Raw genomic sequence first — 19633 nt, forward strand, 5'->3', positions numbered from 1 at the left:
CTCGCATTGAGCTTAAACCTCCTTCACAAAGGTAATCTATCGCCGTGAGAATGGGAATCAACGTAATCTATGTCTCAGCTTCTCCTTCTATATATTCGCCTTTTCCTAATCCACAGGTACTTTCTTCCATTCTTGTGTTTTGTTATGTATCTTCAGTCACACTCACACCCACTCATTATTCATTTTATCTTCATTCTCTAATTCAGGGTTCATTGCATCAAAATTGGAAGCTTCGAAAGCACAAGCTGAACTTGAGGCTTTCACCGTTTCCTTTGAATTCGAGTTGCAGCAGGAGGAGGTAGTAACCACTGTGCTCGTTGTCGCTCATTATTATTCATTAACTATCGTATCATGTGATTTGAAGGTTTATTTCCATTTCAATTGTTTTGTTCTAATATTTGACGAAGCTATCACCATTCAAAATAGTGAATTGGCGTGTTTGGATCTAAAAACAGGACAACTTTCATATGTGCAGCCAATCAAGAAGCTGAGGAAGCTTTTAAGAAGACTGTTGAAATTGATAGGCTCATAGATATGCTTAGAGAAGCTAATCCTCACCAGGTAAGGTTCTTTTAATCAAATTTCATGGTAGATGTGGTGGTTCATGATGTAGGACTCAAATTTTATGTATTAGTTGATTGATTTTGCATTTTCAATAGTGTTGATATTGTTTGGCTTTGTAAACAGCTTCAGAAACTTGTTGTTGAAAATATCCTTGCTTTTAATCCAAGCTTTTGGGTACGGCTTGCGGCAAGAACTGATACTTGCAAGTCTGAGGATGATAAAGTACACTTCCAAATTTATGAAGATGTTTGTTTAGTTGGTCACTGTCAGTTTTTTGGTTACACTGTTTGCTTTTGTTTATTGTTGATGTGCAGAAAGATTATGAAGAATTGGCTGCGACGGTCATGAATGTGGTGGATCGTGTGGTGCATAAGACTAACGTGGTTCCCTCTCTCTTCGCTTTGCTGAAAATTGTTCAAAACTTGTTGGATTATCTTTGTGACTTCTTTGGATGATAATCTTGTTATTATATACCTGCTTTACAGGAGAAGATAGAGTCTGCCACAGATGTCCTGAAGGGAGTACTAAAACCTGTGGTTGATGATGAAGGAGAGATTCCCTGGCCTCCCAGAGATCCTAGGGCACTCACATTGATGGAAAAGGTGAGTTCTGTTTCTCACTGATTCTATAAAGAGTAGCATATTTTATTGGAAGGGCTTTCTTTTCAATTTTAAAATATGAATTTTTTTTCTGCATTTCTATATGTAGTGAAGCGGAAAACAATACACGATTTGTGTCAATCTGCTAACATCAAGCTTAATTTATACCTTTATGCAAAAACTCATCATTTGATATATGCTTCAGCCTTCAATCACCTTGAATATGTGCATGACATCTTCAGAGGGTCTTTCATTCATCTTGAGGTTTTGTTAAAAATGATTTGGATTAGAGTTGAGAGATCAAATGACTACAAGGTGATGCATAAATGATTGCATATCTGTTATTCTAATCTTCTGTAATGTGTGTTTAACTGAGACGAGCATATATAGACACTCGTGAAGGAAAAGTAAACAGTTATCCACAGAATTATGGATATTTGTTTTTCCACTCTTTCTTTCTTCTAAATAAAGAACTTTCATTCTGGTTAGCTATTCTAATAGCCTGTGGGTTGTTTTGGTTATTCATGTATATTTTCAGCAACTTCTCCATCTATTTAAATTTTAAGTCCCAATCATTAGGAAATAAGTCAAAGGGAGCAAGAAGGACAGTTGGACGAAGGGTTCCTTGCTGAAGTTAATGCTCAGCTACGACAAGTGAGACTGGTTTCTGCTTTTACTGCTTATTTTTAACTGACAGTAATTTTCAATCTTCAGTACTATGTAGATACGTATACTTTAGTTACAACATTGCCCAATGCCCACTATTTTTATTATCCTTAAAACTCTCCTTAGTTACTTATATGTCAAAATGATGCCAAGTGACCCAAAAAAAATAAATGATACTGTGTGAACGAGTTGGATAATTCATAAGGCTTGTTAATTTTGGACATTCAACGACTTATATTTCACAACAATTTTTGTCTTGTATGTATTCACCTTTGATATAGCTGAGATTTCTAATTAGCTTCCTGCTCTAGTTGAATATCTTTTGGGATATTTGCATAGATGCTGCTATGTTTGGTTTGATGTTATTTTGTATATAATGCACACTTTACTTTTTCCCCCTTTTCCATTGTCATATATTACTTATTTGAGACCTAATGATATCTTGCCTGTAACGAGCAGGCAAAGGAAGATGGTGATAAACCTGGGCTCGAGGCTATGTTGCAAAAAGTATTGCAGCTCTATGCTTCCAAAGTTCTCTCAAAACGTAGTTATGCCATGAAAGGTGTGTTTGTTGTTGACGTACCCTGTGCATGAAATTTATGTCTAAATAGACAAGTATTTGTTTGTAGTTAGATTTTCTGTTTATTTTTATTTAGTCCTTTTGAATTTTTATATTTAATTTGGAAGGTGCTGTATTATTCTTGCAGGGAAGGAAGTTTTGAAGGATGAGCTGTTCCTTGAAATCATTATCCAAGGTGCCTTCATCATCCTAATCTTTTACGTTGTAGAAAAACACTCAATTGTAAATTTAAAATAAGAATTATATCACTGGTTCTTGAGAAAGAATTGGTTCCTAATTTTCAAGTTTAGGTTTAATTTGTTTTGATTATATCCTCTTAATGTATCAGTGGTGCTTGTGATGAGTACCATGGCAGGATTTCATTTTGTTAAAATATCTTTTTATGGATTGTTCATTTCATTTCATTTGATAGTAAAACAAGTTGTAATCAGTTTGAAATAACGAAAAAAGATAAGTCATAGTTATAATTATAACTTCTGATTAAATGAATAATAATTTCATTCTTATTTGAAAACAATGGGACTTCTGATTAATGGCCATTGAGAGTAGTTTATATGACAGGAATTTGGCAAACCAAATTGGTAAAATTACTATTTATAATGTCCCAGTTCAGCGGTTTATCTTTATTTCTGTCTATCTAATCTAGATCAATAGTCTGCCGCCTTTTGTCTCCAACTTTTAGTACATGGCTAGCTTCAATGATCAACCAATTTTTGGTCCCTATCAGCTCCTGAACAAGAATGGAACAATATTTTGATCAACGGATTGACAATTGGTGCTGGGGATATTTCACCAGAGGAGCTCTTCACTGTCATAAAGAAAAGAATTGAGCGCATTTTGATTAGAACTGTGAGACAAAGCCATACTCCTACATTTGGTTCTTATTCTTTCTCTGTGTTCTACTTAACTGAAGTTGTTCCTCTGATTTATCCATACTCTTTCTCCTCACTGCATACTGCTGAAAAATAAAGGAGGGAGGTTCTTACCAACAGCGGATTCTGACAGAGTATCTGAAAGGCATTGAAACCAGAGCAGAGGAGATAATTCAAGTGCTTCAGGGGAAACCATAAGAGCATTTTCTTCATACCTGAAATGGGCGTGGCAGTTGAAATGTCATAAGCCATAACAATGTTCTGCGTGATGCTAGAAGTGGTTTGTTATTTGTGGAGCAGATCAAGCTAATACACAATGAGCTGGAGAAATTTAGATGATCACATCTTCAAGCAGGTACCGATATACCCACGCGGATCGACCGGTTGGCTTTCAGAATAGTATCTTGGCTACTTTCAGCTATCTTTACGCAGCAGGTTAAGTAGTTTCTCCTGTAGCCAAAAATTGAAAGAAAATATACAATATTCTTGTAGTATTGGAATCTAGCAAAATTATAAATCTTGCTGACCAGTGTTTAGGGACTGGTTAAAGAGCAACTAATATATTACATTTTTCAATTATTGTAAAAGGTAACCATTAATCGTTTTGTGTTGTGATTTGATAAATAATTTCTTTTTATTTTCCTTTCCTGAAGGATTTTGTTTGCTACTCGTCAACATTCTCTTTATGTTTATCAGCGTATGCATATGGAGCTGCAATACTCAGTTATACGTTAATTGTTTGGAGTGAATTACAATTCCTTTGAATCGTACAGCATGAAATTTGAAACATGAAAGATATCTATTCATGAAAAATATCTCTTAAGAATTTTCATCACGCTTGAAATTTTTTTTTACTTTTTAAGAATTACCGAGGAATCAGCATGCGCATGCATGATACAACTCATTGGCAAAGAATTGCAGCTTCTATGAAGAGCCTTAAACTCAGTTGTTACAGCTTTAGCACCGTGTGAAATTAATATCTAATCACATATAACCCAACAGTTAGCATCACAATTGGTGAGAAATTTAACGTGTAATAGTTATCTTATTTGAATTTTTAAAATTTGATATCGTATGTAATATTATATGATATTATTTTAAGGTTTTTGTTATATATATATATATAAATCTCAAAATATATTTCAAATATAAAGGGTGACTTTCTTAATGGTATAACAGGTATTTTCGAATAGCATCGCCATTCTCTACCCAAAAAAATAAAAATATAGTATCACAATTTCCTCTGATCCACGGAACGGCTCGCTAGTTCTGGGTTTGGTTTTCCCTGTTCGGTACTCTCTTTTTTTCGGTCTAATCCCTATTTGGTATGATTTCATCACATTAACACCTTTCCTGCTTGTACCAGGCATGGAATTTAAGCTGACTTCCTTGTTGCTGCCCCTGAGCCAATAGATCATGAATTTGGTAGTTTCAGTCAATTTAACACATTAATTACAGCCAATATTTAAATGATTGTTTTGCTCAAAGAACTTAATTACACTTTTAGTCTTCGTAGTTTAGTTTATTTGTGGTTTTAGCTTATCTAAGTTTAATTGCTCATTTAATTCTTGTCGTTTTTCAGATGTTAAAATTAAAATTCTTATTCCAAAAATTTAGTCAATAATTGACAAAATATAACAAAGATGTGATATATAATCAAATTATATAATTTTTTCTGAAAAAGTATATACAATAATTAAATAAAAATAAAAAAATGTTTTTATTATATTTATACATGTTATTTATTATTTGAATATTGCATATTTTCCTTTATTAATTTATATAATTTATAATATGCTATACCTGTATTATATTTTTATTAATTATTGAATGTGATTTTGAAGTGAAAAACTTAATTTAAACAATTAAAAAAATTAAAAGAACTAAATTTGAACAATTAAAATCGAATAGACCAAAATTATGCATAAATTAAAACATGAGCATCAAAAGTGTAAATAAACTAAAAAAAATATCATTTTTGAATGACTATTTAAGTCAGTTATATAAAAAAGTATTAACCTCTAATTAGAATTGTCGTAACTAAATCAATAAATAAGTCTGCATTTGAATTAGTTTGTAATATTTTTTTATTGAGAATATAAAAAAGACTAATATCCTAACCGTTAAAAAATATGTAATAAAAGGTTAAGTGATTGTGACTTAGGGTTAGGGAATGGTACTGATGCAATTAATCCACCAGTGTTGATGGTCAAGAAAATAAGTCAAACGGTAAGATTTAATAAATAGTACGCGTGAATTGATATGAAAACTCTTGCTAATACTAAATGCTTTAAGTAGTTTATTTTGGAATTAGTACAAAACTCTTGTTTTCTATGAAGGGACCATACACAAAATAGTTTCTCTATTATAAAAACTATTGAATTTGGTTTTTCTAAATCTATCATCTCATTTTATATTATCACAGTGATGCTTGACAGCATTGGATATATTATTTACTTTGCTACTCCCGAATCTAACGGTCTTGTCCTTAAAAAGATGTCTTACAGAGCTAAGAAGGGTGCTAGTTTATAAACTACTCTTGGCCTCAACTCTTATTCGATGCGAGACTTAAGTTGTGGAAGTGCAAAACACATTCAAGGTTCTTCTTTGTACCAAGAAGGAAATTCACCATCAAACCCATTTTGCATCCAAGTTAAGTTATTGGCGGGGGCAAATTAAGCCTAAAGATAAGTGCATATTCATGCCACTCTGCACACTTTAATTCTAATCTCTTCAGTTTCTAACCTTTATAGATCCATTCCCATCAACAGATAGAACACGAAGTATTCTAAAAGGGGGAGACATGTAGTTTTTGGCGAATGCATACATTGTTAATGCATAAATTAAGATGCCAATTCCTTCTATGGTTCCACATTAGAAACCAGTATGAATATAAAGCTACATATCCAATTGAACCATGAGTTAGAGGTCTTTCGATTTTCATCTGGGCATGGCGGCCATGACTTGTATTATATGTTATAATATAATTTATCTAGTACTACCAACTATCTAGGAAATACTCCAAACTCGAGGGAAAAGAAAAGTAAAGAAAAAAAATTAAGTTGTAATAAAACCATTAGTTTTTTTCAAAAATACCAATTTTAACTTTTCATTTCACAATTCACATCGTATTCAAGCATGCAAAATGGAAAATTTACCCTTAAATTTCATGAAGGGCAGCCTCCAATTCTATGATAACATGTACTACTTTATTGTCTCATAAAAGAAAAAGAAAAAAAGTCTACCATATATTACAACTACTAAGCTTACCTAGGGGAGCTACCACTTTGAAGTTTAACAAGAGAATAATATGCACCATCACGTCCAAGGGAAATCAATTCATTATGTGAACCTTGTTCCACAACCTTCCCATTCTTAATCACAGCAATGGAGTTGGATTTCTGTATTGTGGATAGCCTATGTGCCACTACTATGCATGTTCTTCCAACCATTATCTTTTCTAGTGCTTCTTGAATCAAGATCTCAGACACACTATCGAGTGCACTAGTTGCCTCATCTAAAAGTAGTATTGCAGGATTCTTCAGTATGGCTCGAGCTAAGGCTATTCTTTGTTTTTGACCACCGGATAGCTGAACACCTCTTTCGCCGCATTGTGTCTCATACCCATCATTCATTCCACTGCCACGACAAACACCAAGAAGACAAAAAAAATGTCAGTGCCAAATGAAGGTTTCAAGATCTAGTTAGTTTTTCCTGTAGTTTAAGGAAAAACTTCTGCTAGCACCAAACTAGTGTCTAGATAATGTTTGGACTAACAGCATGTTTGGTTCAATTTGATTTTAGAGAACCAATAGTTTTTTTTTTTCAATGCTCTCTTTGGAAGCTGAAAGAATAAGTGATTATTTTTTCGAAATAAGTTAAATCAAACATATACTATTATTTTTAGTTTCTCTAATTCTTAAAAGGGATAATGTGGCCCCAACACGATCTTAGAGAACCTCTGAAAAATGAAAGTAACCTTTTTAGTTTCTAAGCAAAAAGTGCTTTTACTTGTAAGGAGAAGAGAAGTCGGAAAAAGCTGCAAACACTAGCTTGTGTTTATTTGTTTACTCTAGCAGCCTGTGCATGTCAACAAAGCTGATTGTAATTCTTGTGTTTTCTTAATATTGCATTTTGGAAAATGAAAGAAAATATTTTGACAACAGAACCAAAAGTGATTAAAAAAATGATTATGGAAGAGAGTTTTTTTCCATTATAATTTTCTTACCTTATGAATTCATGAGCATTAGCCAGAGCTGCAGCCCTTCTTATCTCAGATTCAGTTGTGTTTTCTTTCCCATAGGCAATATTTTCTCGAATGGTTCCGGCAAAAAGGGTTGGTTCCTGACTTACTAATGCAATTTGTGACCTCAGCATTCTCAAATTATAGGACTTGATGTCTTGTTCATCTATGCATACTGTTCCCTTCACAGGATCATAAAACCTCTCAATAAGGCCAATAACGGTTGATTTACCGCAACCACTGTGCCCCACTAGTGCCACTGTTCTCCCGGCTTCAACTTTAAGACACAGACCCTTGAAAATCATTTGATCAGGTCTAGTTGGATATGCAAAGAATACACTTTTAAGCTCCACTCTGCCCCTTATTCTCCTTTTTTTCTCAGCTCCCCATGAAATCTCAGGATCAATCTCACTTTTCCTGTCTAGGATTGCAAAAACTGATCCAACTGCACTGCTTCCTTTGGACAAGTCAGAAGTCATGCTTCCAGCATCTGCAATAATGTAGGCAGTGAAGAGTAATATTAAAAATGCTTGGAATAGGTGCTTTGGTTCTATGAGACCATCTATGAGGAGCCTCCCACCATACCAATAAGCCAGTGCTGCTGAGGCAGTGTTAAAGAACTGGGAGCTAAAAAGACCAAAGCCTGAAATCCATGACTGCCTAATACTCTCCTTTTTAGGCCCCACCATTGTGGATTTGAAAAGTGCCATCATTCTTTTCTGAGAGCCGAAGGCAGTTATGGTTCTGTGGTTTATAACAGCTTCACTTGCAAGTTGGCTTCCTTCCCTTTGTGCTTTACGAGCTTTTTCTGCCATACTCTTCATCAAGACACTTCTTGAATAAAAGCTTCCAATGACTAATGGCTGCACTGCAATCATCACAAGGGAAAGCCTCCACGTGAGCACAAGTCCTAGAGTGTAGGCAAAGACAGATCCAAAAACTGCTTGTGCCAACAAAGACATCCGATCGCCAACAAGGGAACGAACCAAGTTGGCTTCCGATGATAATCTTGCACAAATGGATGCACTTGTGTTTTCTTCATGATCAAACCACCCTATCTCAAAAGTCATCAACTTCTCTAGTATCTTCTCTCTTATTCTCTTAGTCAACCTTTCTCCCATTACTGCAAAGTTATAGTGTTGGAGAATACTAGTAAGGAAGTTAAAAACACCAATTCCTAAGAAAATGAGGGCCAGGACTTTAGTTTTAGACTTCATCTCAGAGCTATCAGTTTCAAAATAAACTGATATGAGTGTTCCTACACAGTATGCATTTACAGGTTGTACTGCTCCTGACCCTATTGCACCTAAGATTCCTAGCACTGCGCTTCCCCACTCGGGTGCATTCATTTTCAGCAAGCGCCCCTGCGAAGGAGCTGGATAGTTTGATCTTTTCAAGCTATCTTCAAAACTATCATCATCAGGATCATATTGGATAGAATAGGAGTAAGGTGTTCCCATGGAAAATCCTTGACTGAAGGGATACAACATTGGAGTGCCTGCAGTGCTTGATCTCAAACTTATAGCTGGACTTTGAGGAATGCTCATCCTGTAGGAGCTCTTTCCTTCTATTTGAAGAAAATTGGAATGCTTTGATTCATCATTCTGAGTTGTTACTTGTTGCAATTCTACCATGCGAGCATACTCCCCATCATTCAATTCCATGAGCTCATTATGAGTACCTGATTCAATCACTCTCCCTGCTTGAAGGACTGCAATCATGTGAGCTGCTCGAATTGTTGACAAGCGGTGAGCAATGATGATTGTTGTCCTTCCTTTTGAAGCTTGATCAATTGCAGCCTGTACCACTCTTTCAGATTGAGCATCCAATGCACTTGTAGCTTCATCGAGCAAGAGAACCTTTGGATCCCTCAGTAAAGCTCTTGCTATGGCAATGCGTTGCTTCTGCCCACCAGACAATTGAAATCCAAACTGCCCAACCTAGGAAAACGATCATGGTTTGCAATAACAAGGATTTAATCAAATCCACTTACATATCAAAGATTTAATTAAAAATGTGGTCTCTTCATCTCACTATTTTTCTGTTTTAGTTTTATATGAAAAAAAATTTATATTTAGGACCTTACACGAAGGAAAAACACGTTTGCAAATTGATACTCGCTGTTTGCTTGACCATGACAGTGTTGATTTTGCTGAGTTGTTTGCTTACTTAGATAGAATGATGTCACAAGGATAAGATGTTAGTCAATTCTGCAAAATCTAACACCTTAATAACTTTGATAAACAGTAGGGATCGATTTGTAAATGCGTTTTCATAGAATGACCAAAATTGTAGAGTTTTCTGATGTGGAGACCAAAATGAAAAGGGGTATAAAGTATTGTTCCCTTGATTCAATACTAAAGATCAAACTATTTTGATGTGCTCAGGTGCTATGAGGTATTAGTTAGAAACTTTCAAATATGATAACAAGATTTCAAAACAAGCATACTCAAAGCTATTGAAAAAATTGACAACCAAAAATAAGAAAAAATTATAGATTTTCGGTTCTGTTTCCTTCTTCTCTTCCATGTATAATGTTAATTTGTTTTCATACTTTTTTTCTGATTAAAGGAGTTGAGATCAACTTACTTGAGTTTCATATCCATCTGGTAACTTGACAATGAAATCATGTGCATTAGCTGATTTAGCTGCACTTATCACACTTTCCATTGAAGCCCCTTCCTTTCCAAACAATATATTCTCTTTTATGGATGTGGCGAAGAGAACAGGCTCTTGATTTACAAGGCCAAGTTGAGATCTCAACCATTTCAATTGAAGCCTATTAATCTTGTGACCATCCATGAGTATTTCTCCCTCAACAGGGTCATAAAACCTTTCAAGCAGTGCTATGACAGTGGATTTACCTGAACCACTACCTCCCACAAGGCCTACCCTCTTGCCTGCTGAGATAGTGAGATTCAATCCCTGCAAGACTTGTGTGTCTGGCCTAGATGGGTAGCAAAAGTAGATGTCTTTGAATTCAATTTCTCCTCTCACATATGATAAGGCCTTTCCTTTCTTATCTTCGGAATCTATAGTTGGCACCCGATCAATCATTTCAAAAAGACGAGTGACAGCAGCAGTTGCCTCAGTGATGGCAGTTAAATTTGGAAGGGCGCTTAAAATGCTCCTGAAATTCAAGAAGGCCCAACTTGGGTAAACTTCTTCATACGTACTTATAAGAGAAGAAAATAAAGAGATAAGATAAATGAAACTTTTCACAGAAGTTAAAATTAACTTATAAGTTGATCTTAACTTAAGACAAGGATTTGATTCATTTTGCTTTCTTATTTTTGTCTTCTATAAGTACTTACTGAAAATCTTGTCCAAACTGAACCTAAGTTAAACATATTAGTATTACAATGTCATGTTAAAATTGTGCACTATATGATATAAAAACTTGAATATAAATGATGAGAAGATCACTTACAGCCCTCCCATGAGGACATTGAAGCCTGCTACAAACACATGGCCACCTTGTTCTCCCTTTTTGGTTATCAGAAAAGTTCCAACCCAAGCCTGAAAACCCCAGCTTATATAAATAACTCCCATACTTCCCAACATCAACCCCTTTGCAAAACCTTGCTGTATTCCAAATTCCATAGTCTTTTGAAGTGCACTGCTAAATCTGTTTTGTGTTTGATTCTCCCCAACATAAGAATAAACAGTTCTTATTGAAGATATTGCTTGTTCAGCAATCCCACCAGCAACTCCGTAAGACTCAATCATTTTCATTACAAGATCCAACATGATCTTCCCAAATATAAGTGCTGGAACAATGAACATGACAGAGAGTGGTATGGCTGCCAATGTAAGTCTCCAGGATAGTACAAATGCAAAGATGTGGCAGAATAAGAATGTTGACATGTAAGCCAGGCAATCAGGTATCTACATTCAGCAGAATGTAATACATTAATAAAGCATAAAGATAAAGAATTTTATTTTATCATATTTTGGAATACATATGATGAAAATGCCACCAAATTATAGTATGAATAATATGAACATTCGTATCTTGTGAAATCAATAACAAAGATTTTATACTTTCCACTCTATAAAGACAATGAAAGTAGGTGATATTCAATGAAATATATCTATGATCATATAATTGCATTCAAAGTAAGTTTGAGGGAAAGGCATAACTGCAGACGAACCTTCTCACACAAGGCAACTTGGATTGTATTTGCATCTGAGGAGATGAGTGAGACAACTTGGTAGGTTGTTGAAGACCCAGCAGTCTGAGTGTCAAAAAAACCAACTTCTTGTCGTAGGACTGATTTTAAGTATTCTATTCTCATTCTGGAAGCCTGTCTCTCAGAAGTTCTTGCCCAACATATTCCTTCTGTAGTAGCCAAAATCATTTGGTATAAAGGCATGAAAATTGAAAAGTAGTTAGACTTCCTTTTTCTAATGCAGGCCATGCTATTTGAATAACTTTAAAGTTGCAAGGAAAGTAACTGAGAGAAAAGGTGTGCAGCTAACCAATAAAAGCTGAAAGTCCAACTCCAATTGCAGCACAAAAAAGCCTTAATGCATACTGAAAAAAGGCAAGTGAAACGGCAATCTCAAAAACTATTAAGCGGTCATGTCCCGAAAATCAAATTGTGGAAAGAAGTGGGATTATATATATTTCATGCCTGTTTAGAGAAAGTAAAGAAAGATGCTATGTTGTTACTAGAAACTGAGGCTGGACATTTTCCAGTCTCTTGTTTCTTAGTTAATATAAAATCAATATTTTGTAGCAAAGCAATGAGTATGCAGTATAATTTCTCATGACCTGGATAAAATAGAATTAGATTTTATTTTCATTTTTATAACTACGTGATTTGGAATGACATTTTTCTCAACCTTGTGAATTTTGGTCTTTGCATGTATGGAAGTCATATTACTGAGAAAGACGTTGCATAAGTGGTCTCCTTCCTTAGATGCATAAATCAGTTTCTACAAGCATGCTCCATTCGCAATACCAGTGACTTTATTAAGTTTCACGATTGCTTAGTGTTAGAGAAAAATAAAATTGTTTTCTGAATTTCACTTGACAACTTAAAAATAACTACAAAAAAGTTTAAGGACTATTTGGTTTGAGAAAATACTTTATGTCTTCACTTTTAATTACAAAAATAGCACATTGCTTTTTTCATTTTTCTCCCTATTTTCAAATATTTGTATAGGAAAGTTGTGCCCGTTTGGTTTAAAGTTGAGTAGAATTGATTTTGAGCTGTTAAATGTAATTGAGATACATGCATAAATTAATTTAAACCATACATTTTTATTGAAACGTGTGAGAATTATTTTCCTACTAAATTCCAAACAAGCACGAAAACAAGTTTTTATTGTTTTCACTATTTCTTGTACAAATATTTGAAAATAGAAAACAAAATAACATATCATTTTTATAATTAAAAGTAAAAAAAGAAAACATTTTCTAACAAAATTGCTCCTAACAAAGCAATTTTCAGGAAAATTGTGTAATAAACTAGATAAGGTATTGTGGCTCACGAATTGCACCTGCAGTTTATATCAGAAAAGGTAGAGATTTTATTGAGCAAGCTCACCTTGTTCACATCATGCTTTGTCAAATTGCTATTCTTGTCTCCATAAGCATTGATCACATGACTAAGAATGTACATCATGAGAGGGGTTTGTAGCCCATCTCCAAGGCTTCCCAAGGTCCCAAAGAACATCAACAACTTGTCCACTCCATCCGCATAACGAAACATACTATTGTTCCCCATTTTTACTTGACCCTCCCTACGGAGAAATACCCTCTTATTTTTTCAAGATTCAGTAAGCTTTATCACCAATCTCAGTAAAAACACTTAGAAAGACTAATATATACTCAGTTAGATTCTCTTATCTAAGCAAACATTCAGCAGCCACCAAATGGCTCTTACCATTGTCTTTTTACAAACAAAGCCGGTATTGATACAACATGCAACAGTGGATTTGGCCGGGCTAGTACATTATTCAAACTTAAAACATCGTTTTTGTAACTTGATTCGCACCTAGTTAATTAGCCAGGCACATAACTCCATTAGGGTCACGGTTAATTTGTCTTCTTGCAGTTCTAGATACATGCAAAGAATCATTCCCCTGTTATTATCATGGATATGATGTGTAGCCAATTGGACCTAGTCAAGAATTGTTGCCAACTTTTTAAGGCAATGAATTGATATTTCCAAGGCACGTTTGTTGGAGTTGTCTTTCTGCCTTTGCATGGTTATGTAGGGCCAGCCTTACATGAAGGGTCCAAAAATATACTCATATCATCCTAGCCTAAAAACTACCAGGAGATTATCAATTATTCAATCAAATGATATATATAAAAAAATTCTCTTATCTTAAACAATTATGAAAGTGCATACTTCGTTCTATGCAGCTACCATAATCTCTACTTTTTGGCCATTTGGCCAATTGTAATGAGAGAACGTACTGTTTTAGATTTAGTAGTAAAATATGCTGCCGGCCTTACTCAGCAAGAGGTACAAGAGTCAATGTTTGTTGCATATCATATTCTCTGTTTTTCTACAGTTTCTGGTTCAGTACAAGGCAAATTTGCATTGGAAGTCTCCCTTAACATCCACTTTCACCATTTAATATGTATAAGCTTCGTAATTTGCTCCTTTGAGCTACTTAGAAGGATTAAGTTTTGGTGCCTTGTATTTCCTTAGGGTTAAATTATAATTTAGTCATTCTCCTCAACTTACTTTTTTTTTATTCATATACAAAAAAAAATAAAATTATATTTTAGTCTCTATATAAAAAATATTACGAATTAGTCTTTATTAATTATTGAAGTTATAACCATATTAATGTATTCTTACACACGGTCAAGGCAAAATATTGTGTCATGTGTAGAGACCATAATGTAGAATTAATAGGGAATAAAATAAAAGGCAGTGTTAAGTATAGAGATCGATTTTAACATCATTCTAGCTTTGATAAATAATAGGAATAATTTATAAATATTAAGTATAAGGAACAAATTAATAATCAAAATATTTTTTATTATGGTCTAGATCATGTTTCGTTGTTTGGAGGGTAAAATGGTTTGCTATTTATTAGTATCAAAGAGATTTGCTACTAGACTTTCTAAGTTGAGATTTTTTTTTTATTGAAAAGATACATTGAAAGTTATGACGTAAATAAATTAATAAATATTTTAAGAAAACAAAATTTAATAAAATATATCAATTAATGCCCTTAAGGTACCAACTTGTATTTGTCTGTATTATGCTCGTGTGCTCGGGGAATTTCGTTCTTTACCCGATCAAGTGATTTCAAATAAACAAATTTTGTGGGGATTTTCATTAGCCAATTAAGTCCCGTGGAATACAGATTTTTTTCCCGGCACACTTCGTTGTCTAAGTTTGAAAAGAATTATTCTTGACATTCCTAAAAATATCATAAACAAATTATACTGAAATAAGCATAAACATAAATATAATTAATTAAGCTTAATACAATATAAAATTGTGTTTTATTAATCAAGATATCCTTAACCTGATCATCATAATAATGTAATTCTTTTATTCTGGAATCTTTCTTTGATGTCCATAGCTCAGAACCATCCCAACAACAAATCGTGCAACACCAGGGTTGGATATGAAATGGACAGTCGGTTCCAAGCTGATTTCAAACGCAACTAAAAATTCATCTCAAGCTTTCAGCCAAAAGGGTGAAAGATGTTAATGCAGAAAGTAGCTTTGTCATTTAAAATTTGTCAGAACATTTACTAGGATGCTATCAGCAATTTCGTATAACTTAAAACCCTTATTTGTTAAATTGTGTACCGTACACAACTTTATGAAATTGTGTACCCTATAACCCATCATAATTTACACCTTTCACATTTTGTAAGATATTCGTTATCTTTAGAAAAGTAAAATCTGTACTCGACAAACGACATCTCTGATGCACCAAAAGTATAAAAAATTAGATGCCTTAAGTTTATATTAACAAGATTCAAAATACCGAGAAACATTACAATTCACAAGGAGCAGAGGATTCAAATATCATGACCACCGGCAGTACACGGATATCAAACTTGAATCAGTTTTTTTTTCGGGGGTCATTAAAAAATCAATTTGAATTATGAAATGTGTTTGACAATTCTTATCTAATGGGTAAAAGATCTGTATCCAGCCCATAATAATATATAATCAGGAAGATGATAAAAACAACTTAAAATCTAGAGGGCTCTCAGAAATCATGACAGATTGCAGCCCGCTGTCAAAGCCGTCATTATGATTTAACCGAAGATTTCTATTGTATTTAGAGTTTCATCAAAATACACACAGGACAAGTCAGAAAGATGATAATCTAAAACTTGGGAAAAGATTAAGTAATAAAAACCTCAAGTATACAACACTATAAAAAGAGATGTCACTCATCATCCTTGTATGGATACTCTTCTGGAACTTGCTTGAGAAGTTTTACCTGCAACTCAAACACATCATCACCCCGAAGCACATCACGGATCCAAGTTACCTCAGTCTTCATTGACACCTGTAGATGAGGATATACAGGAATCAAGTTGACAAAGAAAAGAACGACGCATACAGTTTTAAAAAAAAAGCTATTATGCTTCACCAGGATACTCAATCCCCAAGATATCACAGGAAACAGAACAATGCATGTCATGCTTCATTTCTGTCTACATCTCTACAAAATGGATTGAGCCAGAGATATTGCATTCATAAATACTGAATGATTTATAAAGATTAAAGACAAATTGCAACTCAAAGCAAAATCTTTGCCATTTTCATGTAAGGCTATGCTTTACAAAATAATATGAGTAATCTATATCATGTTTGAGAAAAATAATAAAATTTCACAGGGCCACAGCAGAAGGCTGCAGCAAGCCAGCAATCAAACTAATGTTGGAGTCGTAAAGTCATTTTGTGGCATTTGAGTTAATCATAGTCATAAAAAGAAAAGAAAAGAAATTTATGTCTTATATTTCCTATTAATTTGCAACCACAACTTTAGGAGAGATTATGCCAAGAAGTCCTATTTCTATGGAAACACCAATGGTTATAGAATGAAACACTTACATATAAATATATGTATCTTTGTTAACTTAATCATTCTATTTTCAGGGCATATTTCATATTTCCTAGAGAGAAAAAATAATAATAATGTTTCTCCTGTGAGGTTCTTTTAGTATTGTTTTCTCCTATTATTAAGAGAGAGTATTATTAATCTCTCCTTATAATTAGAGAGAAATTGTACTTTTCTTCCACATAGAAAAGTTCAGTTTCAGCATTTCTTAACTCTATTTTAGTTGCAAATATTTATTATTATATATACTCTGGTACCTAACAACTAATACGTTTTCTTAGCATCCAAAGTGTTCAAAGTGAAAACAAAAACTGATAAAGTAGAAATAATAAGTCAAATGAGGTAGCAAATAGGAACAGAAACTTACCATATCTAAGGCCCCTCTAATGACTCCACTTAAGATATTGCAATAGTACAGACCTTGGCAGGTGTCAGGAAGCTCAACAAAATCAACCAATGGATTATCCTCCAAAACAATACTACAACATGTCCCATCCGCATCCCAATTGGTCACAGATGCAGTAACACCAAGGAACATTTTAAAACCAACCTGTATAAAAGCAAGATTAAAGTTCATAAAAATGAAAAATAACCTTCTCCTCTTAATATGCTTTACTAGTAACATGATTAATGAAAAACAAGAAATGTTGTTGATCACATCACCAAGAAGCAATGCTTAGCCTACTCTTGCAAATTTCATACCATCGAAAATGTGGTACAGTCACCCAACTGTTTCATAGTGAAATTAAGCATCAATAGCCCAAACTAATCATAACATGTGACAAAATCCAGGAAAGTATAGTAGAACAGATGGCAAACAAACTCAATATATGATATCATCTTATAACACTTAGCCAAAGTGAGTTTATATTGACAAAATAGTTGACAATGACAAACTTATGTTGACAATAATAGTCAATCAACATGCCTAAAATGTTTTGGAATCAATTGTTTTGGAAAGGAATTTATTTATTTTCTAGAAAAGCTACTGCAGGTAGTTGCACAGAGAGAGTTTTATCCCCCAAAACGAGCAAATCCAAAAACACACTCAATGAAAGTATGGGAATGGTCAAGTTGACACACTATATTTGCAAGGAAAAGAACACGTTACTATATCAAATGCTCTAAGTCATAATTCTTTGAAATGGTAGCAATTATAATGGGTATTTGATGCACTCCATAATCATGGCAGTTCATAAAAAAACTGTGTTATATTGGGATCATAGTTATCAACCTCCTCGGACAGTGGCGCATAGCAGCCAATGCCAAAAATGCTAAAGCGGAGATAGCACATAGCAAGGATGGCGCTATTTAGAAATTTTATATCCAAATTAAAAATTTATGCAATAATATAAATAAATGTCAAAACATTATGAGAAAAAAAAAAAATCAATAAGAATGGATTTTGTAACTTGTGTCCAGAAGCACACAATAAGAACCCATATTTAGTCAACTTTATTGAAAATCACAGGATTCAATACAATGATAATATTAAACGCTGTAATTTCTAATAAATACTTAATATTTATAGATTTTTTATTGTGTCCATGGCCAAACATTATAACAACTGACAAAAGAAAATGAAAACAAAAATGAGGAACTTGTCCATTTAAGTTCTAGCTTCATTTAAATATTATTATTTTAATACCAACAGCATTAAAATGCAAATTACTTTTAGTAAGTTGCAGATTAAATTAGCAGAATAGCAGAATCTCCGCATACGCTTCAATGCTACAAAGGCAAATTTTCAGACATTTTTTCCCCGGCATGTAAAGACACCAAAAGGCAATACAATACCTTTGCAATTACATCAGTAGTCTCTCTGAAATCAACGCACCTTGAGACATTAGATTTTGCTAAAAACTCATCAATCAAACGGATTCCAATATTATAACCCCTGAAAAACCCAACCAAACACCAAAAATCACATCGGTATAAACAAATAACCTAAATATAAATATACACTTAACTAACCGAGGAAATAAAAACCTCCAATTACACTAGAAAAAACAAATTTTTTACGAAATCAGAAAATTCAAGTAACAAAAAACTGAGATATTCAGAATTGTACATTTGATCAAGCTGCTTGTTAACCTCCTCAACCTCTTCCAGATCTGTGAGCAACTGACGCACAATCGCACCGTACGTCAACGTAAACAGCTCCGCATTCTGCCAAATACAAAGTAATTGAAAATTTATGAACTCAGAAAAACGATTTCATCAACTTCACAGCGAAATTTGACAATTTTTATGTATAATCGGGGATACAGAGCATAAAATTGGGGGAAGTGGAAATTTCAGTGGTTTTGTTTAATCGGAAGCCAAACAAGGCATAAAGCGGGTTTTGCTTTGGCTTTTATTTGCTTACAACGCGTTCGACGTTAGCGAATATCGCATCGCCGGATCGAGGAACGACGGGAGCCATTGACGGAGTTCACTCAGTTCAGCTTTGCAGCGATCTGCTGAAGCGATCGCGAGTGAAACAAAGATGTGACTTTGGTTCTTGGATCAAAGCCCACGGGCCCAGTGGGCTTCGGCTTGCGTTTGGACTGACTTTAGCCATTAAGTAATCATTTATGATTCATGAAAAAACAAAACAATTTATGATTTTATTTTTCTATCTTGTTAATACATTTCATCAAATATTTTAATTATTTTAAAAATTAATATTGCATATTTTTATAATTTTAATGTATTTTTTAAATTTATTAATCAATGTCCCTAAATATCAACTAGTAATTAGTTCATGTGGTAAATATTAACTAAATATAATTTTAAAATTTTATTTATTTATAAAATACAATAAATTTATTGTAATATACCGTTTCAAGAATTAAAATTAAATAATTTCAATTTATGTTATTAAAATTTATAAATAAATAAAAAATTAAATTTCTATAAAAAAAGTCATATACTTAACAAATAAGTGAATGACTCTTAAACTTATTTAAGAATGTAAATTCAAATCTATATAATTAATTATATAAATCTATAAACATTTAACACAGTCATTATCTAATAGACTAATATCTAGTTCTTTCCTTTT

General features: G+C 33.5%; 3 protein-coding genes across 6 annotated transcripts; 1 reads left to right on the forward strand and 2 right to left on the reverse strand.

Moving 5' to 3' along the window:
- Window positions 1-8: 8 nt before the first annotated feature.
- Window positions 9-3928, forward strand: LOC113858101. 3 transcript variants are annotated; one of them, XM_027490560.1, is made up of 11 exons: window positions 9-116; window positions 207-298; window positions 456-561; window positions 688-786; window positions 879-944; window positions 1050-1166; window positions 1743-1817; window positions 2289-2391; window positions 2537-2584; window positions 3137-3258; window positions 3381-3928. In XM_027490560.1, exons 1-11 carry the CDS (start codon window positions 51-53, stop codon window positions 3477-3479), a joined length of 993 nt encoding a protein of 330 aa, XP_027346361.1. In that variant the 5' UTR covers window positions 9-50; the 3' UTR covers window positions 3480-3928. The 3 variants fall into 3 exon arrangements, with proteins under 3 accessions (XP_027346361.1, XP_027346362.1, XP_027346360.1); XM_027490561.1 differs by lacking the exon at window positions 688-786 and having other exon boundaries at window positions 3381-3922; XM_027490559.1 differs by having other exon boundaries at window positions 23-116; window positions 3137-3835.
- A 2619-nt stretch (window positions 3929-6547) lies between these two features.
- LOC113858095 (putative multidrug resistance protein) lies at window positions 6548-13259 on the reverse strand. Its single transcript, XM_027490551.1, has 7 exons — window positions 13080-13259; window positions 12007-12061; window positions 11679-11905; window positions 10955-11412; window positions 10114-10654; window positions 7510-9464; window positions 6548-6920 (listed from the first exon to the last, which is right to left on the reverse strand). Exons 1-7 carry the CDS (start codon window positions 13257-13259, stop codon window positions 6548-6550), a joined length of 3789 nt encoding a protein of 1262 aa, XP_027346352.1.
- Window positions 13260-15591: 2332 nt separating this feature from the next.
- Window positions 15592-19126, reverse strand: LOC113858102 (trafficking protein particle complex subunit 3). Of its 2 annotated transcripts, none has more exons than XM_027490563.1 (5): window positions 18956-19126; window positions 18659-18756; window positions 18385-18484; window positions 16955-17137; window positions 15592-16032 (listed from the first exon to the last, which is right to left on the reverse strand). In XM_027490563.1, exons 1-5 carry the CDS (start codon window positions 19010-19012, stop codon window positions 15910-15912), a joined length of 561 nt encoding a protein of 186 aa, XP_027346364.1. In that variant the 5' UTR covers window positions 19013-19126; the 3' UTR covers window positions 15592-15909. The 2 variants fall into 2 exon arrangements, with proteins under 2 accessions (XP_027346364.1, XP_027346363.1); XM_027490562.1 differs by having other exon boundaries at window positions 15730-16032; window positions 18385-18485; window positions 18621-18756.
- Window positions 19127-19633: the final 507 nt, after the last annotated feature.

This window comes from Abrus precatorius, unplaced genomic scaffold, assembly GCF_003935025.1.
Source record: "Abrus precatorius isolate BTA unplaced genomic scaffold, Abrus_2018 Scaffold2, whole genome shotgun sequence".
Taxonomy (NCBI): domain Eukaryota; kingdom Viridiplantae; phylum Streptophyta; class Magnoliopsida; order Fabales; family Fabaceae; genus Abrus; species Abrus precatorius.

Coding starts and splice junctions, on each gene's coding strand:
- LOC113858101 (XM_027490559.1), top strand. CDS start 51: ATGGGAATCAACGTAATCTATGTCTCAGCTTCTCCTTCTATATATTCG. Junction 117..206: donor CGCCTTTTCCTAATCCACAG/GTACTTTCTTCC, acceptor TCTCTAATTCAG/GGTTCATTGCATCAAAATTG. Junction 945..1,049: donor GTGTGGTGCATAAGACTAAC/GTGGTTCCCTCT, acceptor CCTGCTTTACAG/GAGAAGATAGAGTCTGCCAC.
- LOC113858095 (XM_027490551.1), bottom strand. CDS start 13,259: ATGGGGAACAATAGTATGTTTCGTTATGCGGATGGAGTGGACAAGTTG. Junction 10,655..10,954: donor AATGTCCTCATGGGAGGGCT/GTAAGTGATCTT, acceptor CTTGAATTTCAG/GAGCATTTTAAGCGCCCTTC. Junction 6,921..7,509: donor AATGCTCATGAATTCATAAG/GTAAGAAAATTA, acceptor TTGTCGTGGCAG/TGGAATGAATGATGGGTATG.
- LOC113858102 (XM_027490562.1), bottom strand. CDS start 19,012: ATGGCTCCCGTCGTTCCTCGATCCGGCGATGCGATATTCGCTAACGTC. Junction 18,757..18,955: donor TCGCTAACGTCGAACGCGTT/GTAAGCAAATAA, acceptor TGTATTTGGCAG/AATGCGGAGCTGTTTACGTT. Junction 17,138..18,384: donor CTACTGATGTAATTGCAAAG/GTATTGTATTGC, acceptor GCTTTTATACAG/GTTGGTTTTAAAATGTTCCT.